Below are 19,511 nucleotides of genomic sequence, written 5' to 3' on the forward strand. Positions count from 1 at the left end.
GAACAGGGACACAGCTAGGTCAGGCTGCCAAGGGCCTTAACCAGCCTCACCTTGAAAATGAACATGGCCTGTTCAGCTCTACTGTCCCATGGTCCCTTTTAGTCCAGCAAAGCGCTTCTTTACGACACATAGGAAACAGGATTACTCTCGAGGCCTACAGGATGGAGAATGCTGCTGTGCTGTGGCAAGGGAGAGTCAAAGTCTGAGGCAACATAAATCTATAGCCCGCCAGACTTGTGGGTTCTGTTCCATACCCAGAGATGTTCCTGCATAGATGGTATTTACCCTGCCCCTGCCAACCAAATAGGTTGGGTATTAGGAAAAGGTTCTTCACCAGAGGGCAGTGGACATGGCACAGGCAGTGGTCATAGCCCCAAGCTTTTAAGCAGTGCTGTAGACATAGGGTTTGGTTCTTGGATGGTATTGTGTGGAACAAGGAGATGGACTTGATGGTCCTCAGGGTTTTTCCACCTGGAGTTGTTCTGTGATTCTATGAATCGTGTTTCTTGGCGTGCTTATGTGTGACCAGGTAGCAATACTAGAATTGCCTCAAAGATGGGCTACGGCCCTTCACGTTCAGACACCCAGTGAATCTGAGAGCACCCTTAGCCCTGCTGACAGAATTCTGCTCAGCCCTGTGGAGGGCTGGTGAGAAATGGGCAGGGTTGTATGAAGAACTGAGAACAGGGCAGTGTTTGTGATGAACATTCAGCTACCTGCATTTCATTTCTTCCTGCTTCCTTCATTGGAACTGAGAGCTCAGTTTTCCCTTCCCAACATTTCTTTCTCAGTTTTTATGCTGAAACATTCACAGACGTAGCTCATTTTACACTTATTTTCCGATATTTACTTTTGCCTGTCGTGTTTCTGACGTGTGAGGGAACAACGTGCTGTCCAGGCTCACTGCCATCATTTAAAATTCAAGCATCGACTTTTTAGCCCATGTCAGCCTCTATTGTTCAAACAAAACTTAGGGTGGTAAAATGACCTCCATGAAAGTTGTACAAGTCACCATCCATATTTCTTGTCAGTCTGGTGGACTGAAAGGTCTGTGGGCTGTGAAACCAGGGGAAAACAATGTAGAAAGTCTGTGGAAAGTGTGTGTCCTTCAGATAAAGCGGGTGTTTTACAGCGGCTGTTCCTTAAAAGCAAAGTTCCTAAGCAATACCAGATAGTTGTAAAATATATTTTATGTTGCCATTTTAAGCTGTCCCATCCCCCTTTTGACATTTCTGTTTGGATCTAATGCCCTGCTGGTGAACTGAGGTAGCTAAGATACTGCTGTGATTCAGCCAGGCCTGCGGAAAGTATGCGTTGCTAGATAACAGTAGTACTACTGAACACACCATGGTTGGTGTCTAAAGGCAGTGCTCTGGACAGGCTGGCTCTGCCATTTTAGTGCACTTTTGCAGGTGGGATGTGTTTTCATGTCTCTTGAAAATGGTTGTTTTAGAATGCATGTGCTTTTGGTTCTTTTTTCCGTTATTTGGTAACTTTTATTACCGTAACAAGATTCATGACTATTTGGAATAGGGAAGGATTCTTCCCGGTTGGGCTGCTGTAGTCTTTATATGTGGCTGTGCGAAGTCTGGAGAAGGAAACATTTCTGGTCTCATCTTGCCTATGATCCAATGTACTGAGAAGAGGGGAAGGGAAGCCGAATGTTCCCAAATGTCCAGCTGGCTTAATGTTAAGCTGAACAGATGAGGAGGCAGGGGAGCAGAGAATCGTTTAATTGGTTTAAGCAAAGCGAGTCAAAGCACCTGTTGTGTTGGCATCCCAGTTTTTGTTAAACTTGCTTTCCAATGTGAAAACATAGGAGCTGGGAAAAGTGTTTTAATGCTGATACTGTGCTTGTGAGCAACTTGCCCACTGCTTGCTTTTTCCCCTTCCCTTTTTGCAAGTTGTCTAAATGTTTCCTCTCCCTTTCACAGTGGCAGTCGCTCTTCCAAAACCTTCAAACCAAAGAAGAACATTCCAGAGGGATCTCACCAGTATGAGCTGCTTAAACATGCCGAGGCCACGCTTGGAAGTGGTAACCTCAGGATGGCTGTTATGCTTCCAGAGGGTGAAGACTTAAATGAATGGGTTGCAGTTAACAGTAAGTTGACTAACATACACACACACATACGTGTATACATATATATTTTTTTACATGAGGAGGGTGCTGAATGTGAGCTGACACTTAGGGAAGACAACTGTGTACTTTCTAGTGATGTTTGCACCACTCTGCACTGTGTCAGTGGGGAGAGGAGAATGATGTATCATTTAAAGCTAAAAGATGCTGAGTGGCAACTGAGACAAACTGAGACAACACTCCTTAAGCTTCTTGTTCCAAAAGTATGGTCCTGTCCAAATTGATATATTCTGATTGTCTGATTATGCTTCCTTCTCCCTGCAGCATGATTTTGCTGCCTTCCTCTTACCCTCTGAGAGTGGATTAACTGAAATTGCATTGTGCTCTGTATCCTGTGTGGAGTTTTGGTTGCCACAGACTCTGTGCCTTATCTGGATATTTCCTTGTCTTTTGTGTCTGTGGCATGGCTTGCAAGTACAGTGTTAGTTGTGCACTGCAGTATAAATTGCATTTGAGCTAAGGGTCTTCTAATTGCTTATTTTACTTGGTTCTGTCCGTATCTTTCTGTTCCTTGACATGTTTGGGAAGTGACCTGTCATTCTGACTCTACCTTTGAGTTTTTCAACTGGCCACACAGCGCTGTGGGATATAACCTGTCACTCCTGCCAGGGAATGTTGAAGCTGCCAACACCATTCCTTATCCAAATTTGTTCACCCTGCTTTGCAAAACTGCCTAGAAAAAGAGCCAGCCTGTTTCTATGAGTAAGCATTACTAATGATGCCTGAGATATTGCTTGCATCCTTCCCTTTTGGTGGTTCCTTCGTTCTATGGCTCTTCTATCTTTTGTGGCAGTGGTATTTTCATCTCCGAAATGATTTAGCCGCTAAATTAGCTGCCTGGCAAAAGGCAGCAAACCATTTGACAAGAGTGGGAGCTACCTTTTGCTAACAGCTGCATTTTGTAATGAAGTGGTCTTCTTTTGTGCCTTCTTGTAATACAGTGGGGGGTATAACCGTTATTTTTTAGAAGTGAATAACACCTTAGACGCTCTTTGATTTACAATGTCTACCACACCTAGCACCAGTTAATGGTAGCTGTGAGCCTCTTCCATTGATGGAGTTACTTAATGGGGAAAGGAAGTGTATGACTTCATATAGTAAGCACAGGAGCAATGTACTCCACTGCTACCTGCTCAACTCCTACTCCTACCCTTAGTGATGCTTTATGGGAATGAATTGACTTATATGGAGATTTTTAAATTATGTTAGTGTATTTAAAAGAAAAAAAAGAGAGGAGTGTGCAATCAGTTTATTTTCATTTGACATCTTAATTTGAAACTATTTAAAAAAGCACTTTTGAAGTACAATTCACTTCTATATTTGTAGTAGATTAAAATGCACAACAGTGTGCGTTTAGACTAGAAAAGCATGTGGAAAAAGTAACCTAAACCCTCAGAACATAAGAACTGTGAGTAAAAAGAGGAAACAAAAATGAAAAGGCACCGTATTGCTTTACAGATGTTGGAAAAGAGGATCTTGATTTTCCTTGTTTGTCAGACGCTGCTGACTGTGGTGGATGGGTGATGTGTCTCAAGGCCTTTTGAGACTCACAAATGTGGGATTTGCAGTAATCAGTCATCTTGTCAAAGGCCGAGTGGGTTTTTTGAACACGCTTGCCCCGAAGCAAATGCTGGTCTGTGGTTTCTACTGGGAGCAGCGATTGGAAACTTAATTAACAGTTCTCGTGTACACATAAAAAAAAAACAATGGCTGCATTTAACTGCTTCTTTCTGCCTCCGCAGCGCTGAATGTCACACAGTGCTGTGGGCAGTGTGCTCCCACTGCACGCCCAGAGAGGCTTTAGCGGCCCTCCTTGTCATCCAGAACTTTATCGACCATTCTCAGTGTTGCCATGCTATTTTTTTTGCTGTTTCTTTGCAAGGGAAAGACATGTTTTGTTGCTGGAAATGAACTGCGGCAGGTGCCTGCCATAGTGGTTTTGGTATACTTCCTTCTTTTGGTACCTGGGAAGCTGTGTGGCACAGCTGTAGCTTTGTATCCTGCATCTGCTGAGCTGCAGTTGTGATTTGCTTCCATGTTGTGCATGTAATCTTTGATGTTTGTGCTCCTGAATAATGAGTGAGGATAGATGCCATATTTAGCCCTCCCATTCCCTTAGCCATCGCTTACATTAATAGTACACAGTATCTACTGCTGTTTACAGTTAGGATGTCAACCTACATCTCATTACAGAGTAACTGTAATTTTCTATATGTATAAGCAAAGAATGTGAATTTGGGTTGACTGCCAAGTAATGCTCTGGCTCCTCTTTGGCATAGCACCAGACTGAGAGGACTGTATGTCCATTCCACTGGGTCCTGCACATTGCTTATTGAAGTATTCACAGAATGACCCGGGTTGGAAGGGACCTCAAGGATCATGTAGTTCCAACCCCCCTGCCTGGCAGGGCCACCAAACATACACATTTGCTAGATCAGGTTGCCCAGGGCCCCGTCCAACCTAGTCTTGAACACCTCCAAGGACGGGGCATCCACAACCTCACTGGGCAGCCTGTTCCAGGGCCTAACCACTCTCCTAGTGAAGAACTTCCCCCTAACATCCAACCTAAATCTTCCCTCTTTTAACTTAAAACCATTTCCCCGTGTCCTGCTATTGTCAGCCCTTTCGAAGAGTTTACTCCCCTCCTGGGAGTAAGTTCCCTTCAGGTATTGAAAGGCTGCAATGAGGTCACCCCGCAACCTTCTCTTCTCCAGGCTGAACAAGCCCAACTCCCTCAGCCTGTCCTCATAGAGGAGGTGCTCCAGCCCCCTGACCATCTTCGTGGCCTTCTTCGATTTTGACCCATGACATCCATTGTTAATTGTTGGTAACGTGCTGTGCTCTTTAACAGGTGCACGGAGGCCATTCTATGAAGGGAGTTGAAGTGGGCTTTCATAAACTGATCACACGATTCCCAAAAACTTTATCTGCTGTAAGGTCACTGAAGAAGAGCCTTGCTTTCAATGAGCTCTAAGTGCTTGGGCATCTGTTTACAGTAGTGAGAACAATGGGAACTGTTGGATGTGTTCACTTCTGGCCTTTCATTTCAGTAATTCAGCAGTAGACTGTTTAAATGAAACTTAAAGAGGACTCTGCAACAGAAGGTTGTTTTGTACCTAGGATGGTTTGTAAATGAGGAAACTTTGTAAACTAAATATTAATTTTTGTTAATTAACTACTAATCAAAGGAACAGAAGTCTCTTGCTGTTGTGACCATATGCCTCTCATACCCCCACACCTCACCAGCCATTCATGGTTTGAAGACAGCATAAATATTCTTTCGAAAGCCAGTCTTTTGGAACAGAGCCTGAAGGACACCAGGGTCAGCAAATGGGTAACGGTTTCTGTACCTCAAAAGTTTATGCATTTTTAAATTAAAGGATTAGCCAGGAGAATTTGGGGTTCTTATAAAGTACACTAAACATTTAGAAGAGTAAATGACAGCTTTCTTTTACCCCTTTCCTTATTTATTTATTTATTTATTTATTTCCAATTAAGATTTTGCCATAGCGAACAGTTAAAGAATTCTTGCAACCAAGAACTGGTGTTCTGCGTCTCTTTCTAATACACCTTATAAAGCAGTATTAATGAGATTATATCACAACGAATAATCCAGGACCCTTTTCAGCAGCCCATGTTTTACAGTTCAGGCTGTAGGAAGTTCGTTTTGCAATTAAACAGCAGAGTAATAATGAATGATTTAAATGCTTTGCAGCTGTTGACTTCTTCAACCAGATCAATATGCTTTATGGAACCATTACGGACTTCTGCACAGAGGAGAGTTGCCCGGTGATGTCTGCTGGCCCAAAGTAAGATCATTTTTACTCATTGTTCAGTGTCTAATTCTTCAGATGGTTTTGCATTCGAAAGAGTCTGGCTCAGCTGAGTGCCAGAGAACGGATAACTCTGTGAGTAGAAAGGGTGTCTTCTTTTGTTATGTGTAGAGGGAGAAAGCTTGACCCTTTGTAAGGGACTGGGGAATTGAAAGGTTTTTATGGTAATTGTTTTATTTAGCCTGGGAAGTAGCCTGACCATCAGAACTGCTTTCTCTTTTTGTTCTGAAATGTTAATGAGCCCTTCTCAAATTAAGGCTTGAAGCTTTCATCTGCAGGCATTCAGCTAGGAATAAGCAAGATCTTTCTTTAAGGTGTTTGACTAGGTACTATAGAAAGAAACTTGGCATCAGGTTTGAGTAGTCTGAGTAAGAATTCCCTGCCCTTTCACTCAGTGAAGTTTCACTTCCTTGATTGCTGCTTACACTTTTGTGCAGACATCCAGCATTGTGTTTTTGTTTGCTCCTCAGCTTCCTAGTGTTTTTCAGAGAGGAAAATACCTGAATTTGTAAGCGGGTAGTGATGGGAAAGCACTGCTTCCTTTTTACATTAAAATCTTAAATAAGCAACAAAGAAAAACAATCCTCTCCTCCACCTTTTCCTGCTTTCTAATGATGTATGTTGTTACTGTCTGAAGGCAGTGATCCCAGCCAGCAAGGTGGGGAGCTGAGGGCGAGCAAGGAAGAGTTGCTAAGGCTGGGAGGCTGGGAGCTCTGCTGTGTGAAAGTAGCCAGACCGAGGGAAGGTTTGGTTTGGTGTTGTGTTCTTAAACTAATGATGGCTGCTGCGGAACGCCAGGAGCAGCGTGGGCAGGCAGATGTGCTGCTGCAAAATAGGGAAGGGGGTGAAAATACAAAAGAAAGAAGTTTACTGTTATACAGATGAACTTTGGAATGAACTTGTGCAGTGACATAGCCCATTGTCTGCTCTGTGCTTCGGCATGCAGAACAGGCTCTTGGTTATTAAATGAGAGTATGAAAATATTTGTTTGCTTTATTGTTTGGCTGATGAGAAGCAGTTACATGGGGAGGAAGGTTAATTATTGATGGTTTAGTTTTCTGACTGCCAGTCTAAACAGTTTATTTCCCTCCAAAGAGACCGTTAACCATTGACTGAAACTTACGTAGTGCTCAAGCAGTTATGAAGCAGGCTAGAAAAGAGACATTAGAGGCTAGGAAATGCATTCTGGCAACTTTTTAGTAGGGTGGCCTTATCCCTAGGATTTGCAGAGCATTCCCTGAAGTCTGCAGCCCCACCTGTGCGCAGGAATGGGTTTTGCAAAAGAGGATCCAAAGTGTTCATGTGTTAGAAGGGGCCCCGGGCAAGACAGGCACAGGGGCAGAGATGGGTGAGGCTGCAGTGACTGGCAGTGGAATGAGCACTGTGCTTTGGTTTGAGTGAGCATGGCTGTTCTTTAGGTGAAAGGTGACCTGCAGAATTTTTGTTATGGAGGCACTAGTAGAAACCGTGTTAGCATAACAGCACTGTTATTTACAGTTTTGGGTTTTTTTTCCTTCTGTTTCTTATCTCTACTTCATGTTATCTTCTGGCTCAAGACATTGAGTCTTATGAGCTCCTTAATGCTTCTAGGCTGAAAATTGCTGGCTACTTACAGCGACAGCTGAGCTGCCACCATTGCTGTGCACTCATCTGTTTCAGACAGAAGAGCGTGGGTTGGCTGGAACAAATTCTATAAGGTCACTTGAAACAGGTTAGGCAGCAGTAGCGTGGGGAGAACTAAAAGCACCGAGCGCTCTGTGGCTTTACAGTCTTAATTTCCTGTAATTTATTTGTTTTTTTTTTTCCTCTGCAAGTTAAGTCCTGTAAGTCACTTGCAAGCTGGTATAATTGCATCCACACACGAACCTTTCTGTTTAATAACTGAGTTTGTAGTACGTTGGTATTTTACAGACTTGTGGCTACATATTCCCAGTGGAAAAACACTTCTGGTCCATATATTAAAAAAAGGGCTGTAAGCTGCTAATGCTTACAGAGCTGTTTGGAAAGTACTGTGGCTTGGTGACAGTTGTTACAGCATGACTGACAAACCTGTATCAGTCTATGGAAAAACTAAACCAGATGTGATGAGTAAATGCTTGGGGCTGGGTAGGTAGTGCTTGGGCCCGCTTGTTCATCTCAGTAGCGATCTTGAACAGGAGGCCTTCACCCAGGCAGATCAGTTTTGGGGAGCCACCAAAAGCTTGGTCCAGGTGGGAGGTGGGGAGCTGACTGCTGCTGTTAGGTTAGGAATGATAAAGCACTCACTAAAAGCGTTCTTCATGTCAGCAGAATGGCCGTTATCTGCTGTAGGGTCCCTTAAATTTCTTTTGGATTTTTCTTTGTTGGAAGGATTGCTGAAAAAATCTTTTAACAGAGTTAATGAAAGATTGACATAAAAATCAAATAGAGATCCCTTGTGCCTGCTGCACAAGTCATTGTCTGATTGCTTGAGAAAATCATTTGTTAGATTTGTTCCAAAGCATGTGGTTTCTCATGATAACGTTCCACTCTTTTCACATCTGCAAGACCAAATGCTTTCTACCCAAGTGAACTCTAGTTGGTGATCATTTCTTACTATCCTTATATCACCATCAGTGCAACAGGCATGATAAATGTGTTAAAAACTTGCATAAAAGTATTTTGAGCACTATGGAGCAAGGGGTGTTTTCTTTATTTGTAAGAAGAAAGAGGAAGGACATGCTGCATTTTTCAAAGCAGGTTTTCTGGACAGAGGCTCTGAAATCCATGTTTAGGCATTTGATTGAGGTGGTTAAGCTCACTCTTAGTGCTGGTGAGAGCCTATTGATTGTCACGAGGTTTGTAGGTTCCCGGTGTTTATAAGTTTGGATTTTAAATAACACTCTGGTCAGCTTCTCATAAATCCCCCATGGTTACAATAAACTGTCTTTGAATGTTCATTTGCTGTCTTCTGCCTGGTGTGTCCTTACCAATTAGTACAGAAATAACCAATGAATCAAGTCAGTGAAATACCCCACATCTCTCAGCAGCGTTACTCCTTTTGTGTCATCTTGATGCTCTGTGCCTTTTGACTTGGTGAAGAATGGAAGCCCACTATGTGTGGGGAGTCTGTATTCCCTTTTGTCAGGGTATGTCTTCAGTATTTCTTAGGAGCTGTGTTACTTTAAAGGTAATTCTGTGGATAGATCTTCTGTGTGGTGTGTGTGTTTGCTGTAAATGCATGAGTGACCTGACCATACCACCTCTGCTACTGACTTTTTATTAATAAAAAGGGGTGTGTGTGTGTGTGTCTATGTGTGTGCAGCCATACTGACCCACTGCACATTTATTCCTTTGGGAGGATTTCAGAGCTCCAGAGCTCAGCAGTCCCTTTTGCTTCAGGCTGGGCTGCCTGGCCTAAAGCAGACGTGGGTAAAAAAAACCACAGCCCTGCTCAGACATTACAGTTTGGCAGGGGATATTAAGACATGCACATTGGTACTCAGCAAGAAATAGAAAGGAACGCTGTGGTTCGCTTGAAAGCTGAGACTATGAGCATCAAATATAGTTGGTTTTCCCTTTTTCCAGCGATGTGTTCCCAAGATAAGCTGTCTTCTCCTATGTCTGGACTTGTGTGGATTGCACTCCCCAAGTCAGTCAAAGAAATCTGTTCCATTCTGATTTTGAGGACTTGTTTATATCTGCTGGTTCATGCAAATTCCTCCTGCTTAATAGTTTTCTGTGACTATAATTCCTCAGGTTCAATTGGTACCTGTAAAGTCAATGAAGCTGGAATCTACTCATTAAATAAGCTACACGTCAGCATTATTAGCCTTACAATTAGAGAAGGATAAAAAGAGTACACATTTTATTGCTCCATGATGACGCCGGTGTTTTGTGAAGGTGTGATGCCACCTTATTTATAGGAAATATATAGATAGGAAAATCTAAGCTAAAAGACATCCTCAAACTACCCAGTGAATTGGTGATATATCTGGATAATGAGACTTTGGGAAGCTTGGTCTAGTTTGTGTGCTGTATGCTAATGCTAAGCTATTAGATGCAGCCTAGGGACAACTATTTAATCTAGAGGCTTCCTCAAGACTGTTTATTAAAGTGCATCCAGTTCTTAAATAGTATTCCTTGGCATTAATTTATCTCTGAATCTCTTCCTAGTCTCTTAATACAATCATAATTTAGCAACGCTGGCAAGAATCAATGTAGTTTGGTTATCAGTTAGGCAAAACCTGTAAGCCTAATTTCAAGTGGAGAATTTAATGCAGTTTTCTGATGTTTCATTTCAACAAGTTGTAATCCTTTTTTTTCTCTTTAAAAAGAAATAAACAAAAACAACCCCAGCTGCTTTAGAGAAAGAAAAAGTAGCTGTTGCCTTTTGAAGCAGAAGTGCCCTATGTGCAGTTAGGAAGCTTACTCCTACAGCAGCTTTTTGATGTGCGGGGATGCTTTAACCACAGGTTGCCGTGTATATTTTGACAGGAGTGTTAGAACCAAGGATGAATGTGTTGTGCCTATGAAAAAGAAAGTTTTTGGAAGCCTTCACAGGTTACAATGACTTGCTTAAGAAGGATTGCAGGTTGGGTCTGGAGCGGCTGCAGATGACATTAGGAACTTTTGGACCTTAGGTTTGAGGGAGGGTGTGGGTATGGGGAGTGGTGCAGGAAGAACTTCCTTCCAGGCTGTGTTAGGAATGATTCACCTGTGTTAAGAAATGTCTTCTTGTTGTCCCAACCCAGGTACGAGTACCATTGGGCAGACGGGACAAACATAAAGAAACCAATTAAGTGCTCTGCGCCAAAGTACATTGATTACCTGATGACTTGGGTCCAGGATCAGCTGGATGATGAAACACTATTTCCTTCTAAAATAGGTAAACAAATAACTGTGAACAATGTATTTGGGTTATGGTTGTACAGAAATATTCAAGTCTGGTAGCATCGAAAGGTCTCCTACGTGACTCTTCTCGAATAGGACAACTGTAAAGGTAACGCTGTTGTGGTAACGTTGTGGAAATGACAAGAAGAAAATCCTGTTGGAGACATGAAGGACTATTTGTTCTAGGCTCCTAATTGGCAGTTTTCCAGTACAGTACTACTCATAGGCTTATGATCCGTTGTGGAGAAAGGGAAGGAGACCTCTTAACTGCTTGTATTTTGTGAATAGTTTCTGAGGCATTTGACACATTTTCAGAAAGCTTATTCAGAGAAACGGGGCCACCTGTCAGAATCAAGTGGCATTTGTTTTTACTTCTGGTGGGCAGATATGCAAAGGAGGCTGCTTAGTTTGGGAAGAAGTGACAGAAATGTAAATCTTCCCTGTTCAGTAGGTGTGAGCACAGCACCTTCTCCTGTGGCAGTTACTTTAGTGTGTCAGTGTAGAGTTCAGAGCTGGGGTAGAAATTTGCTACTGAAAGGAATTATATTGAATACTTACAGTGATTTTTAAACACCACTTTAATATGCTACATCAGGACTTGATCTTCTTCTGCAGCATATATTTCTGTGAAGACTTTGTTTTGTTTTTTGATAGGGATGTACTTTTGAAATGCGCTGATGTGAAAAGGGACTTAAAGGCCACAGTGGATAAGCAATTAAAAAAGAACTTCCCATGTGATGCTGTAGCTGGTGTTGGAAATGTGATGTGTATATATAAGCAGGACAGGCTTTAATAGAGCATGGAAATTGTGTTTTCAGTATTTGAAAGCATTATTGAGATCACTGTTAACCGCCAGCATACAGCTTTGGCCTCTGGCCTTCACACAGGACTTCACAAACTGGAAAGACTCCAAAAGAACTAAGCTGACTGGCTAATCTGCTACGTGATGAGAAATTAGTCAGGCTTGATCTGCTTTAGGTGGTTGATAAACGTCTTTTTTTAGTCTGTGGATATGTTGGCTAACTAGATTACTGCTCCCAGTGACTTGTACACTGATGAAGAGCTACTGTTGAAGTTGTTTTTACTCGTTCTATGTCATTTTCACTGAAATGACTGAAAAGAGCATATGTCAGAGTTACTCAGCAATAGGTAATAATGCAGTAGCCTCATGCTAGGGGGTGGCGATGGGCAGGATGGAAATTCTCTTCATGAGGCACATAAGAGCATTTTGTGAATGTTCTAATACCGGTTCAATATTAACGCAGCTTCTCTTCATGAAGCTGTAAGAGCATTTTTTCTTGCTCCATTCTAGCCAAGAGAACCGTTTCAGCTACCAATGCAAAGTTATCTGGTGTCACTTAGGGGTATCCTGTGTTATCTCTGCGCGGGGGCCTTCAGTGAGACTCAGAGCCTGCAGGAGACTTCTGCTTATCTCCAATGGCAGTCAGAGGCCTGGCAGGTACTGAGAGAGCTTATATTTGTATTAGATGCCTCTGTTCGAGCATCTGGATCCATCCACATAGCAAGAAGATGCTCAGTCAGAGGAAATTCTCCAAGGAACTGTCCTGATACATGACAAGACATAGTAGCTGGAAGATGTTGCTAGGTAGATTCAGTGTAGAATTGTAGTCCAGTTTGATTGGGGAAGATTTCATAAGCCTCTGGATTACAGGAGGGAGAGAAACATCATCTCCCTGTGGTCTTCTGATGAGCTTCTCATTGTGTGTCAGTCGAAGTACATCATGTGATTTACAGACAGAATTGCTGAGTGAAATATAACAGCCCTATTTGCAAAAGGTACAGCTGGAGCCAAGAAATAAGGTCGGGTTATATTGGCTTTCAAAATAAATGAATGTGGCATGGGCATTTAAAAATAAGCCATCTGTTTCCTTATTTCTAGGTGTTCCGTTCCCAAAGAATTTCATGTCAGTGGCAAAGACGATTTTAAAGCGCCTTTTCCGAGTTTATGCTCACATTTATCACCAGCACTTTGATCCAGTGATTCAGCTGCAGGAGGAGGCACATCTTAACACGTCCTTCAAGCACTTTATATTTTTTGTTCAGGTAAGCGTGGCAGGAACATTATAGTTATGGATATCATCTGGAAAAATAAGTTACCGAAGTAACACTTATTCTGTTTCTTAACAGCTGGTGTGTTTGCAGTTGAGTAGATACCTGTAAGGCTTTAAGCGTCTCATTGTATTTGTATGTATATTTACTGCTAGAAATATTCAAGGAATTGAAAAATTTTCAGTGAAGTGCTCGTTTGCTACCCAAGTGAATACCATATAAAGTACTCACTCTCAAATAATTAAACAGAACAGTAATTCCTTATAGAAGAAAGCGGGAGGACAGTCTTTGGAACTATTGATTGAAGACTGAAAAGAGCATTCTTCCTACAGAATTACAGTTTTCTCCCTTAGTCGGTTGCTCAGCTGAGGGCATCTTCTTAGCATGTTTCCTCCCCCTGCATGGGAAAAAAAAAAAGCTCTAGGCAGTTAAACTGTGCTATTGAGATAATAACAGACTGATTATATTCTGTAGTGGCAAGGCCTGGTCACGAAGAGCCTGTGAAATGAGTTCTGTCAGGATCAAACTTCTTTCTTGAGCTACACAGATAAAACTCTGTATGTTTGTCTTTCTTCTCATCCCTACTACAGGAATTCAACCTTATTGACAGAAGAGAGCTCGCACCGCTTCAAGAACTGATTGAAAAACTCACCTCAAAGGACAGATAAAAGGAAGAGGATTTTTTAAGTCACTTGTTTCTTTAAGCAAGCGTGTGGTATATGGGTTTTTTTTTGTTGATGTTCATTTGTTTTTTAAAAACAAAAGAAAAAACTGCGCTGTTATTCCTAACAGCCAAGATCTGCTCTCTGTGCTTTTATTAGGGGAAATCTTTTGTCTGATAGTGACATGCAGTAAATAGCTTTTTTTTTTTTAAATTTTATTTTTTATTTTGGATAGTTATTCATTGTGGAGTTTTAGCAGGTGCTGAGTGTTTGTAAAGGAAACATGCTTGGTTGGGGGTTTGACTCTGCTGGTGGATGGGTTCTGTATTGTGTCAATGGTAGCCCATTCTAATGAAGTCCCTGAAAAACTTCCTTACATTCTCTAAGTGCCTTGGCAGACTCACTTCTGAGGTGCAAAGCACATACAGTACTGAACATTGCTGGAAACAGAAAATATGAACTAACACCCAGGATACTTACTGATACTTGCTTTAGGAAAAAAAATTATATATATACATATATATATATATAAATACAGTAAAAAAAAAAAGCCATAACTTACTTAAATCGATGATCTCCAGCTTTTAATACAAATATTTGTCTTATTTTTTTAGAGAGATTAATATAGATTTTTTTCAAAACTAGATATTTCTTATAACAGAAAGTGACGATGAAGCTCTAGTCACCAAATCAGAATGAAGAAGGTGGTGTCAAAGTTAGAGAACCTGTGATTAGTGAGTAGTTAATGTCTGTTGCACTGGTTTTTGCTTTTCATAGTTGCTCTTGTTTTTTGAACAGGCGAATAAAACAGCGCCTCAAGTCAGGCACTTATGTTCAATTTCCAAGCATTTGCCAAATGAACTGTCAGTTTGCACAGCTACAGTTAGAGAAGATGGTTACTATCAAAAGTACACTGGAGTAGTACTAAGAAAACTCTGCCCTGAAAAATAGCTTATGAGATGATGTTCCTGAGTTAGAAAGGAAAAGCCCAGCTCTGTGAAGGAACTCTGATGATCGGTGTTTTCCACGGTAGGGAATGCATCTTGAAGGGAAGATAATTTTGTGGACCATTTAGGGTTAATGATAGCACAGTGGAGTTCTTCCCCATTTAAAATTGTTACCCATCTCCAAAGAATTACAGAATTCTGGAAGAGTAATTGGAACCACTGGTTTATGATTTGGCAAGTGCATCTTTTGTTTCTGAGAAAACATAACCAAAATGTCTCCTTCCCTCACCTGTATTAGTCTCTCTGCCTTTCTGTCCTTCTGTTGTCTCAGACCAGACTCAAGAATGGCGTGTGACAAGTTGGCTTCTGGGATGATCCACAGACAGTGGCTTTGAAATCTTTGCTGCGACCACATCAGAGTCTGGTTTCCCGTTGTCCAAATGACTCTTGTTCATTTAAGGACCTTGTCAAAGCTGTGGTATTTGGGATACAAAGAAATCTGCATTAGGTTCTGCAGTATGCTATTCTATGGTATCACTAGTTGCCAAATATAATGCTTGATGATTAACACTGCCAAGCTTTGGTAGATTGTGACTGCTACAACACCATAATAATGTGAACGCATCAATTTGAGCTGTGTATATGACCCGAGTAACTCTTAAAACTAAAGCATTTACAGGAGAGGCCAAGGTTGGCGTATGGCAGAGAAGTTGTGCATATGCTTTGGGTACCTCTGCTAGACTGAAAACACCAGCCTGCAAAATATATAAGTGGCCATTAATATAGCCAGATAAGAAATATTTAAGCACAATAACAAATATATGTTCATTTTAGTGATTAGAATCATTACTTTTAAGTTAAAATAATATATTTCAGAATCATCTATAACTTATTTTAAGAACAATGTTCTTCTTCAATGGAGTTGAATTTCCTAGTCAGGAAATGAGTTCAAACTTCTGTTACTTCTGTCTGTCTCTTTTTTTTTTTCTCTCACCAGGCTTAAGAAGAGCTAAGAAGATGTAGTATTGAACTAGAAAAATGGCCTGGTGCGCTCATTTCACAGCTTTTCATTTAGAAATGGAAACAAGTTGTCTTCTTAAGGAGTGGTAAAGGGTAGTCATGCAGTAATGTTCCTAGTGAGTTTAGGTTTGGTTACAGTGTTAGATACAGTAACTGCTTGCAAAATAGCTGCAGTTTAGCCTATGTAACTCAGATAGTCCTTGGCTTCATTAGAAGCTTCGTGAAAGTTCAAAAAACACAGAATGTGTTTGGGCTCCTGCTCTGCAAGACAAGGTCATTGTCCAGTAGAAATTGCTTATAACTTAAGGCCGTGAGAAAATTGTATTCACTGTGTTTCAGTTTCTTTTGTCACGCAGAATGAGGACATCTTCCAAACTGTGTGACTATCAAAGGAAAGTGTGTGATATTAATGCTGAGAGTTGGGATTAGATCACAGCCCACAGTGGGAGGATGAGGCGGGTCAGGCTGATGATGCACAGAGTGTTTTCCCTCAACTGTTTTGACAAATTCCAAGTTTGAAAAGAATGAGGTCTTACCCCTGCTCAGCCAGTGACTGTTTTGACTCTCCCATGTGTACCTGGGAGATAGAGAGGTGCCTAATATCTGATCACTCTTCAGCAAGTTGGGGGATAGAAAAAGTTCTGCAGGGTACGAGACAGCTGAAGGTGAAACCAAACAGAGGTACAAACATTATTTCCTTTTACTTGGGCAAGCCACTCACAGCTGCAGTATTCATCCCAATGCTTTTGTCAGATTTGCTGTTCATAGGGCATAGCTGGTTGGGTAAACAGACCTATGAAATTTTGTTGGCCTGTGGAAGGCTCAGTCAGTGGTCTCACATCTAAATGCTGCTGCCAGGAGATGAATAACGTGCTGCTAAGAAAGAAGGAGCTCCCGTGAGCAAGAAATCTCCCATGTGTTGGAAAGTTGCAGGAAGAGTCCTTTGCCCATGTGTTGGTTTTTTTTGAGGGGGCTGTGTAGCAGCTGTGAATGCAATACTTGTAGGGACGGTGTGCATCATCTGTGACATCTTTCCAGCTGCAGACTTGTTTTTAACTGAGTAGGGTACTGAAATCTGATGGGAATGTGACCATACGCTTCATTGGGCAGCTGTAGCTGGCTCTGGGTGCAGGACTGGAGGGCTCCGTTAGCTCAGGACTCAATAACACAAAAGACTATAACATCATTGCGGTTATGGAGGTGGAGAGCATCCTCCTGACTATGTAAAAGCAGCTTAGCTCCTGAATTTGAAGTGTGCTTTTTTTAAAAGGACTTCAGTCATGCAGGAAGCTGAATTCAGAACATCTTGCACACACAGCCTTTTATGCATACTTCTATCTGAGAAGTGTTTAATGACTGAAACTTTCAAGCTTGAGAGGGAGATCGGCATCCAGCCACAGAGGCGTGAAGAGTGCTGCAGATGCAGTTTGATATTAAGGGTTTGATAAAATTACCGGTGAAAACTACTTTGCTGAGTTGATTCAGTGCTGCTCAATAGGCTGTGTGTACATTCTCTGTGCTGATAATGCTTCCTGGAGCCTTTCAGCCAGCGCCACAGCCCTTGTTATCACACTGCAGCGAGACCGGAGAATGGCACAAATCTGCACCGAGGTGCTAAACAGGAGATATTCTCCATCAAATTTGAAGCTGTTTTACCAGATTCTGTGTCGAGAGAACACCGCTCAGGAGTGAGGATTTGCTATGATTGATGCCACTGCAGTTGCTCACCTCATTTTTCACTTTGGAGCATTTTTTTCCCTTCTTTTTCCTAAAGCTCACAGTTGTATAAATTCAGAAGCTTCTGCTGCAGTTCACTGAATCAGAATTGGAATATATTACAAAGAGAGTTAGTCTTAAAGGGATGGTGTATCTTTCTGAATTTAATACCCGGCAGTAAAAGCACTTTTACAGAACAGTTTCTAGGCATGTAATAAAAGCTTGGAGATCTTGATTTGTCTGACAGCAGTATGAACACATTGTTTAATTATACAACACTTGAAAGTAACAACATTAACGCTATGTGTGCAGTATTTGGGATTCAGCATCCCTGTGCTGTTTGTATTTGCAGCTTTTATTTTTATTCTTTGCTTCAAAAAGATGTGGGACCAGAAATCCATGTGTGTTTACACTTTTGAAGTAAGGGCACATCCAAATGCTACGCAAAAGTCATGTTTTACGAGCCGAATCCGGATAGATTGAATGTGTATATAAAATAGTGCATTGTTTGGGGGGAGGACGCCTCTCACTCCCAAATAAAACCCCGAGAAATTAACCCTGAAGAAAAACCTGCTGCTTTAGGCCCATGTTACAGATGGACTCTGTTACGTGTCACGAGCGCTTTGAAACAAAACCTCTCTGCTTCATTGTCACTGGGAGCAGAAGGGCTGATGGGCTGCCAGTGCTTGCTGAGGCCTTCCAGTCAGTAACGTCCTTAACTCTGCTGCTTGGGGTGTTTGTCAGCTACCAGCATGTGGAGCATGTCAGTGATTCCGGTGGTAACTTCAGGAGGACATCTACCTCTAGACGGGATGGGGCAAACGGGGAAGTTGATGACATTCGGTCACCGTTGCCAGTGTTGACACCGTTGAGATGGTGTTGGGTTTGTTGTGCTTGTGGTTTTTTACCTTCAAGTCAGGGATACAAGCTGATTTTAACTGCAATTAAAAACATGCCACGTTTTGCTGTTGCAGGTAGCTGAGAGGAGAAAACAGGTTTCAAAGGGCTGACAGCCCATCTGCAAGTACCGAGTTTCTTTAACTGCTTACTATGCAATGTGGAGCCTTGAACTTTAGCTTTTACTTCCAGTTAGAAAGGAGCACTGTCCTCACTCAGTATTTAGGGCTGAGCGCTCCCATCTCCCTGATGCTCCTTTAACAGGTAAAGGATACCTATTTGCTGCTATGGACTTTACGTACCTTTCCCATTGTTCATTTCTGTTTCTCGCCTCCCCCTCCTCTTGAACCATGTGACACAGTTTTATTCTGAACACGTCCTATTTTGGGTAGCAATTCTTTTTCTTACCAGCCTCTCTCCCCTTCCTGCCTGCCACAGTGCTCTATGGCTGTATGTAACCCCCCCTTTTAGTTGGGCTAGTTAAAAGGTGCAGTGTGAATAAAGGCTCCTCACTTTCACTGAGAATCACTTTACTCTGAATCTTGTTTCCTTCATTTCCATTTCATTTTGTTTCCTTTCCAAACTAAAGCCGCTAGCAGTTTGATGAGCTCCTGCCCTCTTTTCCTGGATGCCCTGCCTTGCAATACGGGACTAACATTGGTCTTTTCCAAGTGCTGAACCTTTGCACTGTGTCCTGCTTTTCTTTCCTCTTCCATGTAACCAGGTTAAGATCGCAGTCTGGATGAACATCGGATTGCTTTTGCTTTAGAAACAGATTCCCCGATTAGAGTATGTTATTTTTAGGGGACATTAACTTTGATAGGCACTAAGCGAAGCTCGTTATTTTTGTAAGCCGTCCCAGCAGCTGAGGTAGCGCGGCTCCCGGCTGCGCTGCGGGACGGCCCCGCCTCAGCGTCCCTCACATCGGGGGGGGAGTGCGGGGAGTTGAGGTTTGGACAGAGGGCCATTTCTAAAGGAGAAAAGTGATACAGGACGGAAGCGACACTAACAGCGTCCTGCTTTTAGAGTCTGTCAGCGTCCGGGAGAAAAAACAGTGCAAAATGGGGACTGTGAGAGCAGAGCCCTTACTGTACGTGCCAATGCCGTTCCGCTCCCAGGCGCCGCTCGGTATTTCGGTCGCGAGAACGGCTTTTGATTTATAACAACAACAAAACTGAATGTCCTGAAAATCCGCACCGTGTTGGAGAGTTGTAAATAATGTATACAGATTGTACGTGACGGGACGGAATATTTAAATCCTAGGTTTTTTTTTCAACGAGAAGCTGAAGGCTGTTTATAAGAGACAATAAATAGCTATGTTTCACCACCACTGCCCTCGGCCTTTCTTTCCTTCTCTCGTCCCGCTCCCCTGCCCCCC

The 19,511-nt window shown here is 42.2% G+C and overlaps 1 protein-coding gene across 5 annotated transcripts in view; it reads left to right on the forward strand.

The window, feature by feature from the left end:
• Window positions 1-19,460, forward strand: part of MOB1B (MOB kinase activator 1B) — a 34,652-nt gene extending 15,192 nt beyond the window's left edge. For 2 of the 5 annotated variants that reach the window (XM_015861507.2, XM_085546847.1), the window contains exons 2-6: window positions 1,935-2,101; window positions 5,853-5,946; window positions 10,683-10,816; window positions 12,722-12,885; window positions 13,482-19,460. In XM_015861507.2, coding sequence (XP_015716993.2) covers window positions 1,935-2,101; window positions 5,853-5,946; window positions 10,683-10,816; window positions 12,722-12,885; window positions 13,482-13,559 — 637 coding nt within the window. In that variant the 3' untranslated portion in view covers window positions 13,560-19,460. Of the gene's footprint in view, window positions 1-1,334; window positions 1,413-1,934; window positions 2,102-5,852; window positions 5,947-10,682; window positions 10,817-12,721; window positions 12,886-13,481 lie in introns of those variants that run through there. The other 3 variants (XM_085546848.1, XM_085546849.1, XM_085546850.1) reach the window with 2 other exon arrangements.
• The last annotated feature ends 51 nt before the right edge of the window (window positions 19,461-19,511 follow it).

Source organism: Coturnix japonica, chromosome 4, assembly GCF_054131305.1.
Source record: "Coturnix japonica strain WE chromosome 4, WE-NBRP24, whole genome shotgun sequence".
Lineage (NCBI taxonomy): Eukaryota > Metazoa > Chordata > Aves > Galliformes > Phasianidae > Coturnix > Coturnix japonica.